The sequence below is a fragment of the Perna viridis genome, chromosome 3, assembly GCF_037379345.1.
Source record: "Perna viridis isolate PV_CMFRI_1.1 ecotype Kerala chromosome 3, ASM3737934v1, whole genome shotgun sequence".
In the NCBI taxonomy this organism is placed as follows: Eukaryota; Metazoa; Mollusca; class Bivalvia; order Mytilida; family Mytilidae; genus Perna; species Perna viridis.
In genome coordinates, this window is record NC_142447.1 from 3580024 (window position 1) to 3602242 (window position 22219).

A 22219-nucleotide genomic window follows, 5' to 3' on the forward strand; every position below is an offset into this window, starting at 1 on the left:
TTTTCAAATTCACACACCCTTCCCGGGTCCCCTTGGATCCGCCTACGAATTTGTAGCAAATATGAACCAAAAACAAATTGTCAGTTACAAAGTGTCAATGTCGAAGTTTAGAACCGTTGGAAATCCAAGTTACGCTATATCAGCTCTATGGATTGGCGATTCTCACGGGTTCGCGAGTCGATTTTTTTGTTAAAAAGTGTTCTGTGGTCGTCTAAACGTTATATGAAACGAAGCTGGGTGAATAAAATATTCCCCGGATCGGCCGGTTCTGGCTGTGACTTGTTGATTCATATGTAATTGTTGATGTTGGTATTTATTTTTTCGTTCCCAAGTTGCCAGTGATAATTGCTCAGACCAGGTGCTGTTGACAACGATTAAACTGTTGAGCAGACTCTCTGGTTGGTTTATATTACTGAGTTTTTTATCCAACATCATAATTATGATCCTTAATTTTGATTTATCATTTTGATATTTACGATGCATGGGACTAGTTCAATGTATATGAAAAAGTTAAATTGGTATAAATACGATATTTTAAATAATAATTTTGCTCTGGCGAAATAGCATCACATACAGAGTCAAGTATTTGAATTTGGTTTTATTTCAGAATAACAGCATATCTATCAAAAATAGAAAAACGTTTTCGATACATAATGATCATGACTCTCTCAATGAAAAAAAATGTACGTCAAGTTATTTTTTTTATGCAGAAAACTTCGTCGTGCATTGAAGACCAACGGTTGACCTTGGACTGACATTTTTCATCCCGGTTGGGTTGTTGTCTCTTTGACATTTTCACCATATCCAATTTTCTTATATTTTGAACTTTACTTTTGAAAAAAAAGAGCCTCGTAAAACATATTTTAATATAAACAATTGTATGCAAACTTTATTTCATATAGGCTAATCAGAACAGTGGCAGCTCCAGAGGTGGCGAAGATGGTTGGCACCCTTTTTTTATTGGAAAATTTCACGGTCATTTTCAGAGACCGACAAAATTATAACAGTGGATCCATGCTCATTATTTGCACAGTAAACCAAATTATTTGTTTTAACTTTTGGTGACTGTGGCTTAATTTCCATTTCGGTATTTTAAGTTTTGATAACTCCTTGTCTATGGAGTCGGTACTACAGCAATGCTAGAGGTTGTCTGGCAAGCTATTTTCTGACTCGATGGAGGAATGGAGTTCCAACCCCTGAGGACAATATATTCGTATTATATGTCCCTGCAATAATTATTATTATTGATAATAATAATAGTAATTGGACAGAGTAATTACACATAATAATTTAGTATTGTGTGTACCAAAGCACCTAGGACATATTTTCGAACGCCCATGTTGACAAACAATTCGACTGGTCCCCCTAGTCTGCCTTTACGTCCTTTGCTCAAGATTGTAGACATATTAAACCAGTTCATTTCGATCTGAGGATGGCTGACATAAAGGCATTAGAACACCCAACATTAAAAGTGCGTTTAACTTTGCAAACCTAGGTGTTAAAACTATATTACAAATAAATTTGTCGAATATATTTACTAGAATATCTAAATATAATAACCTTTTCCATGTGTAGAAAGCGAACGTATGATCAAATGCAACCTGGTTTCAGAAGATCCGTTTTGACTGTGGTGAAAGTTATTCGATTGTTTTAATGATGGGAAAGTCTCTGTTTTCTATTTTTTTCAAAGCTGTAATATTATTACCATTCTTGTCCATTGGAATTAAAGCACGTAGTCAATAAGGGCCATATTTGGTCCCCTATTTTATGAGAAAAGTAATAAATGAAGATTGTAAATTGGGGTATGTATTTCATTGGTGGTAGTTTTAGTTTGATTTACTTGGTGCCTCTCCGAAAAGTGCCAAAAGTAAACACACCAAAATATAACGTAGGTGATAATTTTGACAGCCAGTATATATATTGGGGTACTAAATGCCAAAATGGTGCAGACAAAAGTAAGTAAAGTGGAAACTGGTCAGTTTTAAAGATTTATTTTACAGACAAACATTTACTGACAACAATAGTGATAATGTCCAGAAGCTAGCATTTTATATATGGTACATATCTTTAATTGTTTTATAACTTTTTTTTGCAAAACGAAGAAACTTTTACTAATTACATATATCTTTGTGGTTAATTGATTACTATCTCAAAAGAAATGGTAAAATTAGCAAACATTCTGTTTAGGATATGATAATAAAGGATTGTTTGTTTTCACTGGGTGAAATTATAAAGCACTTTTTATTTTGAAAGCACCAAAATTAAACATGCATATTTTAACTGAAAATCGCCAAAATATCCCAATTTATGGTAAATGACAAAAAATGTGATATGCACTGTTATATCATGGACCTAAATACATGTGTACAAGAGATTTGCAACTAACTGAAATCTCATATCACGTGACAGGGAACAAGATTTCATATCTACTTAATCAACAATAACAACTTGACTTTAAATAATCATAGCTAAAAAAAGTATTGTGAATATTGAAATAAAACCTCAAGTTTCCCATTCTAGGATATATAAGCTTCATGTTCATACTACATTTTTCTTTCTACCAAAACAAACAAAAAAGAAGTATTTAAAACAAGTTACCTACCCCCCATTTCTTACGAAAATGTAAAATAATTCAAAATTAAATTATTTTCACAATAACCAATCACCACTTTTTTGTTGAATAAGGGGCTATGTGAGCTGTTGTCATCACTTTCCATTAGTCATTTATCTTCTTCCATCAACCATCCTGTCATCATTTTTCAAAAATCTCTGAAACCTTTAGACAGATTAAGGATTCCACTTTCTCATCACTGGGGCAATTTTGGGGTGGACAAGTTGTTTATTATGATCCTTTTTGGCTGAAAACTTTAATTTCTGAAAGCATTTATTATATTCAGAAAGCAGACTTGAATTGTGGGAAAGTTAATGAATGATCATGATGGAAAGGCCTATAATTATCACCATTTGATTCAAGTTGTACTTGAAAAACTTTGTAGAAAGAAATATTAGTAGATGAAATGATCTTTGTGATTTCTCCAATCATGTTTGGTTGGGCCTCTATAAATGGAATGATTTAATTATCATTCTGCGTAATCAGATAGTATGGCCACAAGATTTCTATTATTCCAAGTGAGCTACTCAGACGATTTAGAGCATGTAGTTTATGATTATGTATGTTCTTTAATCCAAAACCAACTTCCAAAAGTATGTTACAACTGCTGTTCAGTTTGGCATAATCATATTATAAACATGTATACCAATACAGGGTAATTTTAATAGATGTGTTCATATGGTACAACAATATTTGTAGGTACCGTATGAAATTTTAAACAAGAAATTCAGAGCTGCACAGAAAACAATAGACAGAGAAATTTCTCATGTTCATAATGCGAGCAGTGATATAGAGTCCTGTCTAGATGAAAAGAGAAGCATCAAAGATGTTTCAAAAGTCATTGATAATATGGTGGAAAAACTCTGCTTGTTGAAGAGGAAGGTTAGTTCATATGTTCCTGCTTATTGACATGCAGATAGAATGATTCTTATATCACGTCCTTCAAATGTCATAAGATATATTACCAAATATATCAACCCCTGGGCAGTTCAGAAATAGTCTTATTTGTCATTTTACATGTATTAGAATAGAAATAATTCACGTTAGAAAATGGTATGTACTCATTTACACATGGGTTGGCTTACATATTTGTATTTTATACCTTGCTAATCCATGTGTAAAATATGAACAACATCATGCCCCCCCCCTGAATTATTCCTTAAATTTATAATCCGACTCATTAAAAGAAACAAATTATTGTATTTAATAAAATTATACCTCTTTCCAGTTACCCAAGCGACCCATGCCTTGACCCCCCAACAAACAACAAAAAAGTACCACCAAAAGACCAGACATTTTACAGATGGTAGTTAATTTTAGTTATCCACAAAGTCCGGTTGGTTAACAAGATGTTTTTAGCTCACCTGGCCATAGGCCACGTGTTTGTTCGTTTGTTGGGGTTTAACGTCCGAGCAGCAATATTTCAGCTATATTCAGACGATGAACATGAAATTGATGATAAAATGAACATGAAATGATGATGAAATGAAAAAGGGATGGGACACAAGGACAATAAGGTCGACAAATTTTGACTGCCACTGGAAATAGGGAGAGGTGGGTAGGGTCAGGCAGTTTAGCTTTCTGTGGTGGAGCCCTATGGTTCCTACTCCGGGAGAATACCACAGTAGGGTTCTTTAACGTGCGAGGAACGTGGCATCTTTCCCAACACGGTGCACCACTATGGTTTGCGGTCAGGTTTTCCATATTATAGCCTGACAACCCCAGCATATAATACGCTAGGGGTACCCCATTCCACCACCTGGGGCACACATCCCAGTTGCTCTGTGGGCAGAGCGCCCTAGCCCCCGGCTAAGGTTCTGAGCACTATTTAGTCGCTTTTTACGACAAGTTTAGCGCTGCTGCAGGCCTATTCTTTTAACACCTGGACCTGCACAGGGCCATAGGCATAGGCATAGGCCATGTTAGCTATTGCCATCACTTAGCGTCCGTCGTTGTCGTTAATAATTTCTTCAAACATCTTCTCCTCTGAAACTACTGAATAGATTTGCATGAAACTTATAATGACTGTTCCTTAGAGTATCCTGCACAAAATAATTGTTTGGATTTTTGATTGGTTTAAAAACATGGCCACCATTACTAAAAATAGAACATAGGGGTCAGACAGCAGATTTTTGCATATAAAAATGATATGGAAAAATCGTTAGGTTTAGCCAATTTTGACATGAGTAAAAGTATTCAGCATGATGTGATCTATCTGTGGTCAAATTTTTGGTGAAAATCTGTTGACCGATGTTGGAGTTTTTTTTTTGATGATTTTTGCTGTTTTTGATGTTATTACTTTCAAAAATCTTCTCCTCAGAAATAACTATACAGAATTCAATGAAAGTTGGTATTTTTGTTTTAGGGTATCCTTAACAAAATGACCATTTGGATTTTTGATCGGATAAAAAACATTGCAGCCTTTACTAAAAATAGAACATAGGGTTCGTACAGTAGTTTTTTGCATATATCTTGAAAACCGTTAGGTTTGGCCAATATGTTTCAAATGGTGAAATATCCTTATTATAAGGCCTAGTGAGCACTCCATAGTTTTGTAACCTATGCCATATTTTGTTCTGTTTGTGTTTTCCTTATGGCGATTCACTGGTAAAAAAATTGAGAGCCGTGCATACATGTATTTATCAAATTAAAGCTAATAAAAGAGACTTTTCAATGCATGAACTTATTAGAGAAAAAAATAAAAACACAAGAATAAATGTCACCATGGAAACCACACAGAAATCATGTAAAAATGCATAAAAACTGACAAAAATATACCCACTTTAAGCTTCAAAATGACAGATTTCCCGCGAAAAATACAAACATTTTTTTTTCGGATTTTCTTGCTTTGGACAATGAGCTTTTTGAATAGTCACATTTCCTATGGGCATCGCCGGTTAGATTTTAAGCTATTTTACTTCCAATTCCACTCACCAATTTGTACAGGGTAAAAAATTCACTTACTTTCCTTTTCACATGTTGGACAGGCAGCCATTGAAAATAGTTCCTTACAACAATGAAAATAAATGTAACATAGCCAAACACTTGCCCTTGTTTACTTTTTCAGAAAAAAACAACAAATAAAATAATATCTTTATTTATAATCACCATAGCAACCATCAATTTTCAATTATTTATTTTTGCATCCCTAGCCAAAATTGCGAAACTAAATGAAACTGTGGAATGCTAGCCTACAAAAGTCTCAAGGGATCAAAGTTGTCAGACAACTCCATATAAGGGTTATTGCCCTTGATGGGAAAAAATAACTTTTTTTTACAGTTTCAGCCTATATCTTGAAAACAATGATAGATAAACTGAAACTTTCAATTGCTGAAATGTTTCTTATTATAAGGCCTACAAAAGTCTTTAGGGATCAAAGTAGTCACACAACTCCATATAAGAGTTATTGCCCTTAAAAGGCAAAAAATTATGTTTTTTGCATTTTTCAGTCAATATCTTGAAAATTATAATAGATATAATGAAACTTTTAATTGATGAAATGATCCTTATGATAAGTCCTACCAAAGTCTTCATGGAGTCAAAATTGTCAGACAATTTCGTTGGAGTTCAGGGAGCCTCTTGTTTGAAGTTGTTTTCTATGAACTTTTTGGGAAAAAGTAAGTAAATAAAATAAAGTCCTAACCTATCAACCCAGTTTTTTCTGACAAGAAACAGAGGTATAATTTTATTTGGCCTTATTATTCAATTTTGTGAATAACAAAATTGCAAAATTCAGAGATTTACTAATGGGGATCCAAACCTTTTCAACAAGAAAAATGAGGAAAAAGTTGCATTGTATTCACTTAGTTATAATGCTAAATGATATTTCTTGATTATTTATTGAATTATACTGCTTTCTGAGTAGTTTTCAATTTTTTCTGCTTTTCATAAAATACATATATAACACTTAAAGGAATTTGCAGTGAAGTAAGGGAGTTCAGGATCAATCATTTGGATAAGCCTGTGCATTTAAGCATTTTATTTTTTATGTTTTGAAATTAGAGGTTCATTTACCTGTGAAATATTGCATTGCTAAGCCAGCACTCCACAGTATTGTAGAACTGCCTAATTTTGGTCTTGTAATCTGATGCTTTGTAACATTTATCACTTTAAAAAATTGTAAAGCATCTGTAAATCTATATATCTAGAAATAGCTCAAGCCAAGGCCTTCAGGATGCAGTAAAAATTTTCTGGAAAAAAATTACCCACAGCATATAGGGTTACCATAGAAACCATGCAAAAATATGCGAAAATTTGCAAAAAAGTTCATAAAATCAGGTTTAAAAATATCAAATTTCCCGCAAAATATCTGAAATTTTTATGTCAATCCCTGAAACTGTTCAAACTTTTCCCTTCAAAAACCCCTTCCTCATATGGGCATCGCCGGTTAGATTTTGAGCTATTTCACTTTGTAATCCACTTATTAAATTTAGCATGGTGAAAAATTGACTTACTTTCACTTTCACAATGAAGTCAAATTGTCATTGAAAAAAAAAGCCCCTTCAAAATTGAATATATATAAAACATTGCAAAATACTTTTAAAAGTCCCCTTTTTTCAGAAAATGTTTTATCAACAATAGATTCTTCATTTTTAATCACTATAGCAACTACCGGTTTCCATTTATGTCATTTTTCATCCCTAGCCAAAAGTGCGAAACTAAACTAAACTGTGGAGTGCTGGCTTAAGCAAAATGCAATATTAAATATTGTAATTTTCTAGTTATTTCTTGAAAGCTTACCTTCTTACGAGTAAAATGATACCAAATTTATCATAATTGGACAATTGATAACAATTTTAGAGGCATTCTCATACTAGGCTATCTCCTCTTCATTAGTGGAGAACTTTCCTTATACCTAAGTACAGATATGCATTTCACTGTTTTGCTATAATCATCTTTTAGATGAAAATTTCCACTTAAAACATACAAAATCACAACCCATATGTACTTATAAACCCTAAATTTGGGGTTTTGTAAGCTTTTAACACAGGTTTTATGCCAAAATAGTGCATTTGAAGCTCATCACATGAAAAATCACAGAAATCTGAATGAACTGAAAACCAAATACTAAAAAGCCCACTCCAGGTCTGAGGTTATTAAACCTTTGCTTATTGTGCACTTAAAAGTTGCCCGGTTAACTATTTTACATGTAACCTGTGCAAATATTTAGCTTTTAAAAATATATTTCATTCTTTGTGATGGCAAGAGCCATATTCATACATGAATTAGTTCAATGATTGTTCTGTTAACTTTGCAAAAAATCTGCATACTTGGTTGCTAGGGACTTATTAGCTAACAACAACATAGGTCCATACCATAAGTTACATTGTTTTAACCCTTGTATCAAAGCATAGCATAAAAACACTAGTTTCTAAGGTGTAAAGCAATTTTTTAAATGTGTAGGGGTATAGGCAGCTCCCTTTAAGCCAGCACTCCACAGTATTGTAGAACTGCCTAATTTTGGTCTTGTAATCTGATGCTTTGTAACATTTATCACTTTAAAAAATTGTAAAGCATCTGTAAATCTATATATCTAGAAATAGCTCAAGCCAAGGCCTTCAGGATGCAGTAAAAATTTTCTGGAAAAAAATTACCCACAGCATATAGGGTTACCATAGAAACCATGCAAAAATATGCGAAAATTTGCAAAAAAGTTCATAAAATCAGGTTTAAAAATATCAAATTTCCCGCAAAATATCTGAAATTTTTATGTCAATCCCTGAAACTGTTCAAACTTTTCCCTTCAAAAACCCCTTCCTCATATGGGCATCGCCGGTTAGATTTTGAGCTATTTCACTTTGTAATCCACTTATTAAATTTAGCATGGTGAAAAATTGACTTACTTTCACTTTCACAATGAAGTCAAATTGTCATTGAAAAAAAAACCCCTTCAACATTGAATATATATAAAACATTGCAAAATACTTTTAAAAGTCCCCTTTTTTCAGAAAATGTTTTATCAACAATAGATTCTTCATTTTTAATCACTATAGCAACTACCGGTTTCCATTTATGTCATTTTTCATCCCTAGCCAAAAGTGCGAAACTAAACTAAACTGTGGAGTGCTTTATGCAGCTATTAAGGTGCATGTACATGTATTTGAATATATGTATTTATTGTCAGTCTACTCATACATGTTTCTGGTACTGTACTCCTAATTTTAGGCTGATGAAAGTATCAATGAAGAGTTAGATGCTGCCAAAGTGATCAAAAAAAGAGTGGACCATCTTAAAGAGGCCGAGTTACTCCATCCTCATACCAAACCACTCTGGCATAAGAAGAGGTTGGACCGAATGTTGGTGGAATACTTCCTCAGAGCCGGATACTACAATACCGCCATTAAACTTGCTCAACAATCAGAGATAGAGGTAAACTTGTATTTAAGAGTTATCTGGTCTTGAAATATTCCTTTGTAGTGCATTTACAACTTATTATACCAAAATGATATGGAAAATCTTGTTTATTACATACCGGTATCTTTGATTATGATTGAACATACAGTCAAATTAAACAGCTAAAGTGATGAATTATTCCATACTGTGCTTTATCAACTGCCTGATTGTTATACATACTGATACTTAAATCTTTTATGAGCTTATGCCATCACTTGCTGTCTGTCCTCGCCATGGACAAATTTTCTGAAATCTTCTACTCTGAGACTACAAGACCGACAGGATGTAAACTTGGCATGATTGTTCCAAAGGGTGTTCTGGACAAAATGATTGTTGGGATTTCTGATCCATAAAAAACATGGCTGCCATTACTGAAAATAGAACATAGGAGTCAGAAGGCAGTTTTTGTAAATAACTCAAGAACGGTAACCTTTAGCTAAATTTGTTTAGGGTTATATTATTCAACGTAATGAGATGGACTTAAGCTGAAATGTTCAAAACAATTCGTCAACCGATGTAGGAGTTATAGATTCTGAAGCATTTTTGTTTTCACATGTACACCTTTGAAAATCTTCTCTAAAACCATTGTATAGAATTCATTGAAAATTGGCATATTTATTCCTTAGGGTATCCCACACATCATGAATGTTGGGATTTTTAATCTGTGAAAAAAAAATGGCCACTGAAACTAATAATAGAACATAAGGGTCAGAAGGCAGATTTAGTAAATAACTCAAAAACCGTTGCCTTTAGCAAAATTTTTGCAGCGGTGATATTGTTCAGTATCATGAGACAGACCAGTGCTGAAATTAAAAAAAAAATTAGTCTACTGATGTACGGAGTTACGGCTCCTGAAACAGTTCTTAAATTTTTTTCCCACGTACAACTTTGAAAATCTGTTCTAAACCATTTAAGATCATTTAATGAAAATTAGCATATTGGTTCTTCAGTGTATTGTGCTTTTCAATCTGTGAATAGATATGGCTGCCTATACTAGAAACGAAACTTAGGGGTCAGAAGACAGTTTTTTAAAAATAATTTGAAAACTTGCTTTTAGCAAAATTCTGGTTCAGGTCATCTATAAAAGCATTACCTGCATTTCAGTTAATTTTAACTTAGCCTGTCTCATTCCTCAAGTTTTTCAAATAAATAAATGATTAACCAGGTGAATGATTCAGGCTTTCTTGAGCCTCTAGTTCACAAGTCTTTGATACAAAAGAAAATACTTTGTAGTTTTTCAATTGTATGAGTAATATTTCTTTATGATATGATGTGTGTCTGAACTGAAGTAATTACAACACTTATTTTGAAAGGACGGTATTCATCAATATCCTGAAATTATTTAATTTTTTTTTTTGGTCTGATTCGTACTGTAAAGTAGCTTGTGTGAAAATCGGAAGAGAAGTTAATATGGATTTTCCAAACATAGCAAATATACAAGTTACATTTTAATAGAAAATATCAGTCTTAAGAACACACATTAGGAATGAAAGAATTTTCTCTTAAAGGTCTTTTTTAGAAATATGATAGGTAACCCCTTTCTGAAATAACACAAGTATAGATCATAAATATTTGGTTTGTTGAATAGAGCTGACTTAAGGCAAACGTGCATTGTAACATACGAGAATTGTTTCATATGTAATGACTTCTGAGTTTTGTGTTCTGATTTATGTTTTTCAATGCTATTATACCCTGCTCATTATAGTGTATGGTGTATTGCAATCACCTTGTGACTTGTCTGTCCGTCTTTCACTCCATAAATTACACTTTTTTTGTAACAGATTTCTCAGCTTCTATTTGAGGAAATTCTTAGATGTTTGGTGTATTGCTTTCTCATGATGACTTGTACCGTGCCTCCCCATTTCAGGTATGTTGCTCTTCCACTTCCAGTTTACCAATCGTCCTAGTAGTTTTTTAGGTGGATAATGGAAATTTTGCAACAGATTTCTGAGCTTCTATTGGAGGTAATGCTTAGGTACTTGGTATACTGCTTATTTACGATGACTTGTACCATGTCTTGCCTTTCGAGGTTCAAAGGAAATGGTTTGGTGGGGATATTCTTAGCAGGACGAATTGTGCAACATCTTCTTTAACCTGAAATGGAAATTCAGACTCTCATATTTATTTTAGGATTTGACAAATATTGACCTCTTTCTCACCTCAAAGAAGATTGAAGAGTCTTTACAAAGGAAGGAAGTTAGTCCCTGTCTTTCATGGTGCTATGAAAATAAGAATAAACTCAGAAAAATGAAGGTAATATTTACATAATAAGGTAATTGTATTCTTTTTCCATGGGTATGACAGATTTAGTGCATTTTCAATAGTTAAAAATGTGGTCTGCATTTTACATATCTACAGAACAAATAGAGAAAAACAGTTTTTAAGACAAGACAGAAAATATGGGTATTGCATATCAAGTTATTTTCAAGCATAAAACACATGCACAGTGTTCTCCCCAAGCCCTTAAAACACTGCACTGTTGAGTTTGAGGGAAAAAAGGGAAATGGCCGTCTTTATTTTACATTGCCATGTTGTTGTGTATCAAGAGCACATGGTTTTTGGCGGGAGAATCAGTTCAGAAATAGATAGTAAAATTACTCAAGTCTAAAAATAGTAAAAAAAAATAGTACCACAGGCATGATGAACAAATATGGACTTGATATGGGGTTTCTGTCGCGAATAAAGTTCTTTTTAACATAATAATAATTTTTTAAAAAAAAAGCCAAACAAACAAAACAAATAGCAAGAATAAGATTTATATTTTCTTTTTTCATGGCTCCACACTCCTGACTTCCTCAAAATTTTTGGCAACATTAATTTTAAGACCAGAGTAGTCTATTACATGTACCTGATTAGATAATTGTATAAATATATTGAAAGTTACTAAGACTAGAAAATAGTTTAATAGAGAATGCTCTTAATCAGATGAATATCACATTCAAATGAGCCACTGAGGCCCCAAAACAAATGAAAATTTATAATTTCTAATTGGTCTGCTGTCAGCAAAAATTTGAAGAACACTGGGTGTGTATGAATTAGAGGAAGTGTTTATGAAGAATAACTTATCATAATTTGAAAAAAATATCTTATTAATTTTTGTATTAAATATAAAAAGGAAAAATAAAAAATGGAATTAAAGTTATAATTACTGCAATTGAAGAAAAAGGGTAAAATATTTACCTATGAATAATTCTGAAAAATATAAACAGCAATGTACATTTTGTATACACAGATCAATTTTTAAATAATAATACATTAAATAAGAAGTGGCATGTTTAATGGTGTTTCACATGCTGAATACAGCCCTATCCAAAAATCCTGGGGAGAACACTACATGCAGTAAAAAATATTAAAACTATTCCTTAATTAAAGAATTTCTGATTTAATTTCATACTTTAACCTGTGATAATGTTTTTAAACAATTTTATCATTTCTTTTGTAGAGCACTTTAGAATTTAAGCTGAGGAAACAAGAATTCATAGAACATGTAAAAAACAATAGGTGCTTAGAAGCTGTGAAGTAAGTGATTTTACAATCAAACTTATACCATTAAGGAACAACTTGTCATCAAGGCCTAATGAAAATGAAATGCCAAAGGTGAAAATAATATGTCAGGGGTCAAGGCCAAATGAAAAAAAAAAAGACCAACTCAACATCATCATCCTGTAATTGAAATGGATCATATGAAATAGAATTTTACAAGCTACTGTAAGGCCAAAAAAAAAAATATGTGTCTTTTTGGTACCCATGACTGACCCTGTTTTACAAGGCCCACCTTAAACATTTTTATTTGAAAAAATTGGCTGAAAGTGATAAATCTGGACATTTTGCTACACTGAACAGCCTTAATTCTTCATTCATGTAACAGAATTTGCAACATATATTGTTTCAGGCATGCAAGAAAACATTTTTCTGCTTTGGATGATGACCTTAAGTTAGCAGAGGTACAAAGAGTTATGGGACTTTTGGCATACCCTGGTGCTTGTGAAAGTTCACCATATAAGGTTTGACATATTTGTTAGGAAATGTTAGTTTAGTTATCTCTAGGGTAAAAATATCTAAGGTTTTAATTCAAATCAATTTGGAGGTTTTACACTAGCAAAACATTGACATAGTCATTTATGAATTTGGGGACATGGGGGTACTCATCTCTTATCAATTACTCCTCCTACACCACTGAATAGAATTGAATAAAACTGATACTGAATCTTTATTACATATTCCCATTGTGCACCCCCCTATTTTAGATCTTGATCCAGATCAATATGGAGGTCAAAAGGTGGATGTTATTGAATGAGGGAATGGGGGTATCAATTTAGCGAGCATTTTTTCTATTTAAGTCAGCTGCATTTGCAAAACATTTGAGTGTGCATTACAGTATTTTAGTACTGGTTAATCATTTGAAACTTGGTAACTTAACACCTGCCATAATATTGGCAAAAAGTCCCTAAAGCATTCAGGTTAGTCAGGTTTCTGTGTATACTCCATGCTTGGAAAGGAGATGATTATCTGCAAATTTGCTCTGTCATTAACTGTTTTTGAGATAATGGGATACAAAGTGATGCATGAAAACAGAAATTTTTATTTTAATTTAATTTTAGGGGGGAGTGTTTCCAAGTGGATAAGGCTGGGGACTTGTTCTCATGAGGTCTACACTGCTGTGTGTTTGATTCTCACAAGTATTCAGGTTTTCACACACCCTAACCCAGGGGTTTCACTGATTTCCCAGCCTGGAATATCAGGCTTTCCTCCCCATCAAGGCTGGCCACCATGCAACAAGCTCACATTTGCCAAATGGTTGTAAATTTCACCATTGGTTAGAAATCTTTACAGAACTTATGTAAATTGTTGACTTGTACATGCTATTGTATTTAACAATTTTAAATAGAATTGATCTTTACATTCACCTTTACCCTTTTTCTGGTAGCTATGAACATATGGGCTTACTAATGTGGGTATTACTTACTTTTGTAGGATTTACTGCATGAGAACTGCTGGATAGAGTTAGTTAATCAGTTTAGATACGAGAATTTTAAACTTCACCAACTTAATACAGACTCAGTATTTACAATCACACTACAAGCAGGTCTTTCAGCATTAAAAACGCCGTATCTTTTAGATATTTTGTGGTTAATCTTTTATTATACCTCTCTGATCAAATATTGGTGGTATAGTACTTTGTCCTATCTCATTTGTTTTTTCTTAAATTTATCTGTGCCCACTTTTATCTTAATCAAGAACCAAGAAAGGGATGACAAAAGGATGATTGAACTGTTATCTTACTGTATCTACAGTAAGTATATAAGTTTATTCAACTATTAAATTACTCACACTTATGGATGCTATTTAGGAAACATTTTCTCCGATGTCTCCTTTAACTGAAAGATTGAAATTATATTATATTAAAACTGACAAGTGACCATTCAGGTATAAGAAAGGAAAAGTACTAATAAAAAGACTACAACCCAATTCCTCAGCCATTTATTACAGGTAATTATTCCACAGTTCCTTTTATGAGGTCAATCTTTTTACAATATAAATTTTGTCTTAAAATAGGGTGGCCTTCAGTTTAGGATGCTGTGATTTTATGGGAAATTATACTGCAGATAAACTTAGCACTACATAACAGTATTGAACTTTTCCAAATGGAATACTGTGAAAGCACTATTGTTTGTTGGGTACCAATTTTCATGGATTTCATGGTTGAGGTAAACCCCGAAATTTGATTCCCAAGGAAAAGGATTATTTATTTTAAATTGTATGACAGGATCTTCAGAACCTCGAGTTAAAGAATCCATGTACATGTGCTTTTCCCCAAACCACAAAATTTGATACCCACTGATATATGTACTTTCACAGTACTTTATCTTAAAAAAAAAGACTAGAATTTTCCTTAATCCTGAAAGTATGTGTTACAAGAAACATCAAGACAGAAGGAATACAGACTGTCCTGTATGTAACAATCAACTGAATGAGCTTGGCAGGAGTTTACCATATTCTCATTGTGCCAATTCTAAACTTATCTGTGCTATTTCTGGACAACCGCTGAATGAACACAATCCACCAATGGCATTACCAAATGGTCATGTGTATGGCTATAATGTAAGTTAAATATAGTAATAGGATAATTAATTGGGAAGACTGAATAACCAAAATATTATCACGAGTGCCAATGAACGCCTAGAGTTAGTGTGCAGATCTTGTTCCGCTCACGAGTTAAATCTTCAAGTGTTCTTGGCACGAGTGATCATATTTTGGTTATTCACAATAACCAATTGATTATCCTATTCATTTTATAGATAATCATAATTTATCGATATTTTCAACATGAATTTTAAATTCTGTGATTGGCTGATTGATATCAAATTTGTAATGTTTTGGCGAGAGAAAGTCCGAGAGGGAAATTACTGAATTTACTTCACAGTGTGAATTATCAAAATTTATTACCCTGAGAACATTTTATAAAACACTGCTATCTATATAACAATCAGTAGAATATTATATATCCTATTTAGGTCTGTGCTTATGTGCTGTGTTTTCACTAGATTATTCAGGAAGACTGAATGAATTTAAATTTGTACGTTCGGTTGATATCAACTTTGGCCCTGAAAATAAATCTAGTCCAATCAGTAAGATATTGCAAGGTTTATAGTAAAATATGTGCTAACTTTGCCAGTAAAAACCTTTTTTTGAAGATCATTCATGCATAATATGAAAACTTAAGTACAAAATAAGGTTAAAATGTGTAAATTTGACCAAATCCAGGAAAACACTTGATTTCATTTAATTTTCTGTAGAAGAATTAAGTACATGCCACAACAAGTTGAACATTCCAGCCATAAAGGATTGTTGTATCAAGAAACTTTTGAGAAGATATTTAGTTTGTCAAAACATGTTGGTCATATGTCCAGATCTGAAAACCACCTACTAACCTTATTTCATAAGAAATTACTGTAAATGTATTAATTTTCCCGGTTGCTAATTTTCGCGGATTCTGTCAAGTGAACATATTCACTGGTATCAACTTTCACGTTTTCAAAAAAATTATTAGCGTTATATAGTGTTAAAAATCAATATCACATGTACTATTTTTCACGGCTTTCTATCCACTGCGAAAATAGCAAAAATTAGTACGTACACAGTAATGAGAAATACATAGAAACCATACTTTATGGCATCATTTTGACATGTAATACAGGTAGTTGCATCAGATAAATAATCTGTTTTGTGCAGATTGAGTGATCTTTTTAACTCAAAAATATCTGATAAGTCCTTTCAGTAGGTATGCTAAAGTTTTCAGTATAAAACGGGATCAGAAACTGGTATAAAAAAAACATAGCCTATTGTATATGATCAGTCTTTTTGAATCTGTATTTCCAGGGTCGATTGCCTCTATGTTGTTACTTTGTATTTTAAGTATCAGGAACTTATGTTTTGTAGTAAAACCATATTTTGAATGACAAATCAGGAACATGAAGAAGGAGAGTATAAAAATATTAGAAATTTCCTAGTCTTGACAGTGTATGATTCTTTTCTCATTTGTAGAATTAATTTTGTTAGTGTTATGCTAATTCAGAATGTCCTGTTTTCCACTGTTTCTTTATTTTGACAAAAACATCATAAAGCATTTTCATGATTTTGTTGTGACATCATAGACTGTGCCTGTTTCTCACCTGGTGAGAGAAGGAAATCTCACATTGCTAAATTAAGAATATCCTTGTCTTAAAAGTGAGAAAAAAAACTTATCATGGCTGAAAATAAGAATGTTTTTGTCTTTGAAGAAAAAAAGAATTTTCTTCATGTGAAGTTACTGCATCTTTATTGTCTTGTGGTAGTTTGTTAGCTTGGAATGGAAGAGGTCCTGAGTCCAATCCACTGTTGAGTCATACCAAAGATATTAAATTGGTAGTGACTGCTTCTCCACCAAACACTTGATATGTAGGAGATAGAGTGACATCTGGTTTGCTGGGATTCAGAAAATTGTGTCAGAGTGGGATGACATGTCTACCTGTGGGCTGTTGCTTCTCTGAGCTAGCACAATAAAAATCAGGCAAAGCCTGTTGAAATATACAAAACAAAGTGAAACAAACCTTTACATGAAATTGATGTGAACTTTTTATATGAAATTCATGCTAGGTGAATTTTATGTGAAATTCATGTGAAGGTTGAATCACATTAACAGTATATGCCTGTGTAATCATGTGAAATTCTAGGAAGAACCTACTGTGCCCTAAACTGTAAATCTCATTCGCAATTTTTTATTTTTTTATTTTCAGTCCCTAAATGAGATGGCTGTTGGTAATGATGGAAGAATTGTTTGTCCAAGGACTAAAGAAATATTCCATATAGATGAGACAGAAAAGGTTTTTGTCATGTGACTTCTTTTGTCATGGAACTAAAAAATAATTCCATATATGAGATAGAAACAGGCTTTAGTCATGTGATATTGTCATGTGATTGAAGAAAGATTCCATGTAGATGACTCAAGAGGTTTTGTAAATGTGATCTTGTTGCAACAGATTTGTTTTCTATAATTTGAGATATTTTCTTTTAAGTTTTTGCTAAATGATGAAATCGCAGTGTTTTCTAATATGTGAACATATATCAATAAAATGCATCTGGATAACAATGAATAGCCTGAAAATTAGGAGAAGTAGATGGTAAATTTTCAGACTGATGCTACCAGTGTTTATGAAAGCATTATATTTGTAAGTTCAGACAAACTTATGTGATTAACTATGTGTTCATTTTGTTTCTGAATCACAGAGTGCTAAAATTGTGTACTCAGTCTGAATCATAGAGTACTAAAATTGTGTACTCAGTCTGAATCATAGAGTAATGAAATTGTGTACTCTGATGGGTAAATACCATATTTGTGCAAATCAAAAGATATCAGAATGTTTTAAGGAGTGTCTATATGTGTTCATTCATAGAATATCTGAAACCCATATTTCATTCAGAGATTATCATTATAATGAAAACTCACAGAGAATTCAAGGACCTCAATACCCTTACCATTTCACCATAAAGGAATTGTTTTGTAAATGTTTTAGGATATTTCTTTAAATAGTCCTTTTTCATATTAACAGAATGCAATCCATTTTTGCATGTTTTTTTCAAAGGGACATAACTCACCAACACATGACAACTTGGTTGGCAGTCTCTTACATTTTTCTTGAAAATTTAAATTATTTTTATTACAGAAAGTACATGTACCTAAATGGCTTGAAATAAATTATTTATAAGCATCCAAGTTTTTTAAGGCTGCTCTAATAAATCAAATATTTGAATTTGAAGTTAAATGCATGTGTACTGTCCATTGCTCTAATGGGACATGAACCACATTAACCACTCTGTCAGGTTGGAAAGTTACTTCCCTTTGCTTAAAATTATACAGTTAAAGTTGGGAATATGAAAAAGGATTAATGTAGATTACATATTTACCTTCTATTTCTTTCTTCTCTGTCTTCATCCTAATGTTGTCTTGGCTTTTGTGTTCCGTGAACATTAATAGAGTGCCCTTGACATTGTATGCTCAATCTATTGAATGCTTGGTTATTGATGAATTTCTTGCTTTAAAAAATTGTCATAGTGACACAGAATTGTCAACTCAATAATGCTGGCAAGGTTCCAAGTTTTCAAGAGAAATCATGACTTTATTTAAAATGTCAAATAAGGGTAAGCATCTTAGTTATTGAACCTTTTCAAGCAGAAAACTATTTCAAGAAATTTTTTTTTATATTAACAAGAACTGTCAAATTGACATCTCTGACCTTGATTGATAAAATATTCTTTTGTTGGTTGCATAAAAATTATGTAGGGAGCAATTATTTGACTTTTTACCTGCATTACCAAGGAGATTTTTATGTAAAAGCAAACTTTGGATGTATTGGTAAATATTTAAAATTTAGTATTTTTCACAAAAAAAATATCAATTTTAACCAAAAACCACCCACAAATCTTACACTTTTATGAGCAAGATTCTAAATTTTCATGGATTTTGTAGGAAAGAGTATTCATGGGAACCAAGATTCTAGTGGAAATCAAAAGAATGTAATGCAGGGACAAAGACCAAACTTGGAAAACAGACATACACAACAAAGAACATAAAGTAACTAATATAATACATACAAAGTAACAGAGGTAAATGAGCAACTCTTACACCAGTAAAAACTGGGAGCATGGACCAGGTGCACCGGTAGGGTAAGCTCCCTAGTGAAGAAGGTTTAACAGGTTTAGGCTTTCATTTGAATATCTTTGATTGTATTTTCTTGGTACTGTTTGAAATGTTGTTATTCTTGGTCAACTACAAGATTACATAACGTAAATTTGTAAACAACATCCAGGCTATTTAGTGCTATTAATAACAGAATTTATAGGAAAATTATGCAATTTGTTGACAATTTTTGTGTGTGCATTTTTTAGGCAAGAAATACTATTGATTCATGTTTTTTGCTGATGGGTAATTCTTATAACCTTTGAACTCAACTTTTTGTACTAAACATATTTACTGAAGGACCTTCATTTACCCTGAAGTGTAGTCTGGAATATATTTATGGAGTACTTAGAACTTATTTTGAAGGAAGTGATTTGTGCTGACTGCATGTTCTTACATTAATATGTGCTGTTAGAAAAATAGTTTTTAAAAAAAGATGTCAATGTTGTTAATGATAACTTCTACATGTTTTTAATTAACTTTTCTTACTGTATGATTTTATTTCAAGTCTATTGCCATGGTACTAAAATATATCAGGTGTGTAAATATAGTCTGTCAAGAGGCAAAATGTTAGATATTTGTCAAAACTTTGAAAAGTGGGTGTGGCAAACATTTTTGTTCATTTTAGAGTAAAATCATAGTTTATTTTAACACCATATTAAAAAGGAATTTTTTAACAAAGAATTCCAAAATGTTTTTGACTCTTTTTTAGATTACAGAGATTTTCTTCCCTCAGAGCAATTGATTATGCTATATTTTATTAAAACAAACATTAATATGTATGTAATACTTGATATTAACACATTTAGTTAACATGTATATACTTACTTTGAAATTCTTTAAACCTTGTTAATTTTTTTCTAAAATTAAATAATAACTTTTTATGAAGTTTTTTGACATTGTAGAGATTTGAAGATAATAAAACACCGTGATATTTGGAAACAAGTTTTGCAGGCTTTATATCTATGTGCCTCCCTAAGAACCTCATAAATATAGTGAATTTTGGGAAAATTTCTTGCCATTACAGTTTATAAACATGAACATGAGATTTTTTTGTCACCAAGTACTTGTCACTGTTTTCATCTATTTCATAGAAAAATATTCCTTCAGCTTCAATATGTTTTTGTTTTATATGTATAGTATAATATTCTGTGTAGTCCCATTAAATGACTGTTTGAATGGTGTGAAATGTCATTTTCATATATAAGAATTTCTACCTTTAAAATTAAGTACTCACTACTGGAATATAATTTTATTTCATTTTTTTCCTTTATTTTGCAGCTAAAATACAGTGTACTGTCATGAAAATTGAAATCACTAGTTTAATTTTTTGTCCCAAAAATCATTAACTATTCAGGTCTATTTCTCGGTTTTTACATCATGTGTACATGAAAATCTGCAAGGACAGATCATTGAAAAAATTATCTGCTTAAATCCCCATTTATTTGTGACATTTAATCTTACAGCCAATGAAATAATGAGCTTCAGGGAATAGAGTTGGCCTTTCCTTGATTGAATGGCCATTACCTTATGAACTGTCTCAGATAATTAATTAATTAATTGGGAGGATATTTAAACTTTCTATCAGACATGCAGTTTTATATTCAAATACACGCAGCATAATTAATACAAAGTTAAAATCTTGTTAGTTGTCCAAGGCAGTTCATTGGGTGTAATATTAGTAGTTATTCTATCAAGGGAAGACCAACTCTGTTCCCTGAAGTTCACTGTTTTACCTCCCTGTAAAACTATTTCTAGTCACTGCATTAATTACCAATATTATTAAATACTTTGAGATTACATATAACTTGTATATCCAACTCCAAAATGTTGCCAGAAAGACATTTAATGCAAAATACAGATTTGTGTAAGAATCAGGCAGATGGTGATAGAACAAAAAAATGAAGAACTTTTTATTGATGAAATGTATTCAAAAGGCACAGAAAATCTTCATGACACAAATATAAATGCTGAGATATCAAGGTGAAAAGTTGTAATTGGCTGGTTCTATTATTGAAAATCAAAATATGGGGTGTGAATTTAAGCCATTTTTTTTTTTTTTTAAATGATAATGATTTTATTTTTCTTCACCATCCTAGATATGCCATGGAAGAAGCAAAGGGGTGGTTTCTAATGTGGATTGAGTGTATTTCAGCTAAGTAAATTACCAAAATCTGTTGATGTAACAGTAAAATATAGGAACTACCGGATTCTTAAGTTGTTCTGTACGAAACTATGACAAGTTTTAAGTTGTCAGTAATACACTACAGTCTCGGTGCATTCTTGTCAATGCACACTTGTGGGCAACTTAATTGGTAGTTTTTTTAAGCTCCTGCTTTGGTGAGTGGAAAAGGACAATTTCATCTGGACTGGACTGTACTGTAGATATGTTTTTTTATGTGCTCTGTTTGTAATGCATTGGTGATTGTTTGTGGTGTTATTTTCTGGCTGAATGTGTGTATTTGTGAACAGACACATTTTGTATTGGACATAATATACTAATTCCATCGACCAATAAAGAATATTAAACACATTGTCAGAACTACTATCTTTTCTTAATGTTGAGGGTGTCAACCAAAATACTGAAATATCGGTACATGTAGGAGGGGATGTAGTTTTTTTTTAACTTTTCTGCAGTGAGAAATATCTGGTACAACTAGGGAGTGTATATTTGATTTATTAAGTCCCTGTAGAAATCAGGTTTATTTACAGAAGGCCTCGTCCAAATATTCATAGGTCAGAATGAGGACAATTTGTGTCCAATCAACGACTTTCTGTTACACTCCCTGGTCCAACAAAGTCTAGAGGTTGCTTATTTAGGGCCATGTGTGTAGTTTCTTTTTCACCTTTCCTTTTTTCTATTTTTATTAAAAATACTGTCGTCGTTTATTTGATTCCCTGACATTCGATGAAAAATAGTGAAAATGTGCACATTCACAATCATTGCCCGACTTGACGTGAATTTTCATACTTTTCATACTCGGCCAAGTATTTAATAT

General features: G+C 32.3%; 1 protein-coding gene across 1 annotated transcript; it reads left to right on the forward strand.

The window, feature by feature from the left end:
• Window positions 1-1393: 1393 nt before the first annotated feature.
• LOC148620693 (E3 ubiquitin-protein transferase MAEA-like) lies at window positions 1394-21754 on the forward strand. Its single transcript, XM_088574396.1, has 9 exons — window positions 1394-1471; window positions 3311-3493; window positions 8777-8980; window positions 11135-11257; window positions 12447-12523; window positions 12897-13008; window positions 13979-14112; window positions 14911-15106; window positions 17281-21754. The coding sequence occupies exons 1-9, from the start codon at window positions 1433-1435 to the stop codon at window positions 17380-17382; spliced, it is 1170 nt and encodes a 389-aa protein (XP_088430522.1). The 5' UTR covers window positions 1394-1432; the 3' UTR covers window positions 17383-21754.
• The last annotated feature ends 465 nt before the right edge of the window (window positions 21755-22219 follow it).

Coding starts and splice junctions, on each gene's coding strand:
- LOC148620693 (XM_088574396.1), top strand. CDS start 1,433: ATGGCTGACATAAAGGCATTAGAACACCCAACATTAAAA. Junction 3,494..8,776: donor TCTGCTTGTTGAAGAGGAAG/GTTAGTTCATAT, acceptor TCCTAATTTTAG/GCTGATGAAAGTATCAATGA. Junction 11,258..12,446: donor ATAAACTCAGAAAAATGAAG/GTAATATTTACA, acceptor TTTCTTTTGTAG/AGCACTTTAGAATTTAAGCT.